General features: G+C 43.8%; 1 protein-coding gene across 1 annotated transcript; it reads left to right on the top strand.

Moving 5' to 3' along the window:
• The first annotated feature begins 2,291 nt into the window (after nt 1-2,291).
• LOC141649876 (uncharacterized) lies at nt 2,292-2,717 on the top strand. The gene has a single exon (XM_074458548.1). It carries the CDS (start codon nt 2,292-2,294, stop codon nt 2,715-2,717), a length of 426 nt encoding a protein of 141 aa, XP_074314649.1.

Here is a 2,717-nt window from a genome sequence, read left to right as displayed (position 1 = left end):
GGAAATATTGGCATATTATTGGTAGAGATGTTGCGGATTATGTCATGGGATGTCTAGATGGGAGGGTGGATATGACCGATATTAATCATACGCATATTGTTCTTATTCCAAAATGTAAACAGGCTTATGAGTTGAGTAATTTCCGTCCCATCGCCCTTTGTAATGTGGTGTACAAACTTATTTCTAAGGTGTTGGTTGGAAGGCTTAAACGGTTTTTGGATGATTTGATTGATGTTGAACAAAGTGCCTTCATTCCAGGTCGTCTGATATCGAATAATGCTATTTTGGCTTTTGAGAGTTTTCACTTCTTGAAGTCACATAATCATGGGAAAAATGGTTACATGTCCTATAAACTAGACATGAGTAAAGCTTTTGATAGGGTTGAATGGGTCTTCTTGGAGCGGGTTATGGTGAAAATGGGGTTTGCGCCTCGTTGGGTGGATATGATAATGAGGTGTGTACGTACTGTCAGGTCTGCTGTGTTGATAAATGGCGTTCCAACGGGCTATATTCGACCTAGGCGGGGACTTCGTCAAGGTGTCCCTATCTCACCGTATCTTTTTATTCTTTGTGCTAACGTTTTCTCACGGCTTATATCACGGAAGGTTGAGCGTAAAACTTTATATGGGATCCGTATCTGTCGCGGTGCTCCTTGTTTGTCACATCTTTTTTTCGCGGATGATTCTCTTATTTTGTGTCGGGCTGATAAGAAGAATGCGGACACAATTAAAAGGGTCATTGATATTTATCAAGTGGCATATGGTCAGCGTTTAAATATGCAAAAATCCGAGCTATTTTTTAGCCCTAGCACGGATGCTGATGTGCGGACATTGGTGCGTAATATCCTGGATGCCACAATTGTTGCTTCACCGGGGAAATATCTTGGAATCCCGGCTGTGATCGGACGGAATAAGTCTAGTGCATTTAATTATGTTAAAGAGCGAATTTGGAAGAAATTAAAGGGGTGGAAAGAAAAATTGCTTTCATATGCGGGTAGAGAAATCCTTATAAAGGCAGTTGCCCAATCGATTCCTACCTATCATATGGGACTCTTTAAATTTCCGACTACCTTTTGTTCTAAGATGGAGAGTGATTTAGCTCGGTTCTAGTGGGGCCATCGCGATGATAATCGACATATTTATTCGATTTCGTTGGAGAAGATGTGTGGTGCAAAGGCTGATGGTGGTATGGGTTTCCGACATTTTGAATCCTTTAATCTTGCTATGTTGACTAAGCAGCTATGGACGATATATGATAGACCAAATTCACTCGTTTCGAGGCTTCTATCAGCTCGTTATTTCCCATCGGGCGACATTATGGACGCCTCTCTTGGACATCATCCATCTTTCGTGTGGAGGAGTATTATGGAGGCGATGCCGATATTTCGAAAGGGTAGTAGATGGCTGATTGGTGACGGTCGCAAAGTCAGATTTTGGCAAGATCAGTGGAGCATTTCCGAGTCATCGTCACGTTTAATATCTCCTATTAGTGGCATGGAAAATAGTGTTGTGGCTGATTGGTTTGTGAATGAGCCAAAAGCTTGGAATGAGGACCTTCTCCGGCACCATTATTATGAATTCGAGGTTCGTGAAATTCTCCGTATTCCATTGTGTGCTACTGATGAGTGTGACAGGCTGGTTTGGAATCCTTCTAGGGATGGGTGTTACATGGTTAAATCGGGGTACCATTTCATTCGTGCTCAAAAGGAGATCGAAATGGGAAGTTGTTCTTCAAGTGCGGGGTCTGGTTTATGGGCGCATATTTGGAAGCTTGAACTACCTCCTAAAATTAAAAACTTTATTTGGAGGGCTTGCAAAGGAGCTCTCCCTTGCGGGGTTAATGTGCAGAAGCGTGTCGTGGATGCAGACCCGACTTGCCAGCGTTGTCAGAGAGACATCGAAAGCGAGGTTCATGCTTTAGTTGGCTGCCCGTTTGCTCAGGAAATTTGGGAGTTTGCAGGTTTGGATGACGATTTGCTTGACGTTGGGGGTGGTGGAAAGATAGTCAGTATGGTGGACTTTATTTTGCAGAAATTGCAGCGTGTGGATGCGTGCAGGTTCATGGTTGTTCTGTGGGCGTGTTGGAATAGCCGTAACAAAGCATATCATAGTGATGAACGAGTTGAACCTCGGATCGTTTTGGAGAAAGCATTGAGTTTCTGGCATTCTTGGCGGGATGTACAGCCTTTGCGTGGGGTTGTTTCTAACGGGACGGGCGTGGATAGAGTTATTTAGCTGCCTCCTGCTAGTGGGGAACGGAAAATCAATGTTGATGCTGCGGTTTTAGGTGTGATGGGCAGTGGGTTTGGCGTGGTTGTGCGAGATCATACGGGGAAGGTGGAACGTATGGGTGTCTTGCAAGTCAGAGATATGTGGAGTTCGGAAATTGCGGAAGCAAAAGCGGCCGAATTTGGTTTACTGACAGCTAAACAGATGGGGCTGGATAATGTGGTCTTGGAATCGGATTCTTTGGTCCTAATTACCATGCTCAAGATGGAGAAATTTCCGGCAAATTATTTCGGTAAAATTGGGAAAGTTGTCTTTGATTTAGCTAGTTCCTTTAATTGTACTAAGTTTAGTTTTACTCGTAGAGACGGTAACGCCGTGGCTCATGGTCTGGCTCATTTTGTACCGCTTTCATACTCGACGCGGTTTTGGGTTGGGACTGTCCCTTCATGTATTGAGCCTTTTGTTGCTATTGACGCTGTTGGTATTTAA

This window comes from Silene latifolia, chromosome 3 (genome assembly GCF_048544455.1).
Source record: "Silene latifolia isolate original U9 population chromosome 3, ASM4854445v1, whole genome shotgun sequence".
In the NCBI taxonomy this organism is placed as follows: Eukaryota; Viridiplantae; Streptophyta; class Magnoliopsida; order Caryophyllales; family Caryophyllaceae; genus Silene; species Silene latifolia.
The sequence above is the reverse complement of the archived record's forward strand: the minus strand, read 5'-3'. Positions and strand labels throughout refer to the sequence as shown.

Bases quoted from the DNA above. Each gene is read 5' to 3' on its own strand.
- LOC141649876 (XM_074458548.1), top strand. From the start codon at position 2,292: ATGGGCAGTGGGTTTGGCGTGGTTGTGCGAGATCATACGGGGAAGGTG.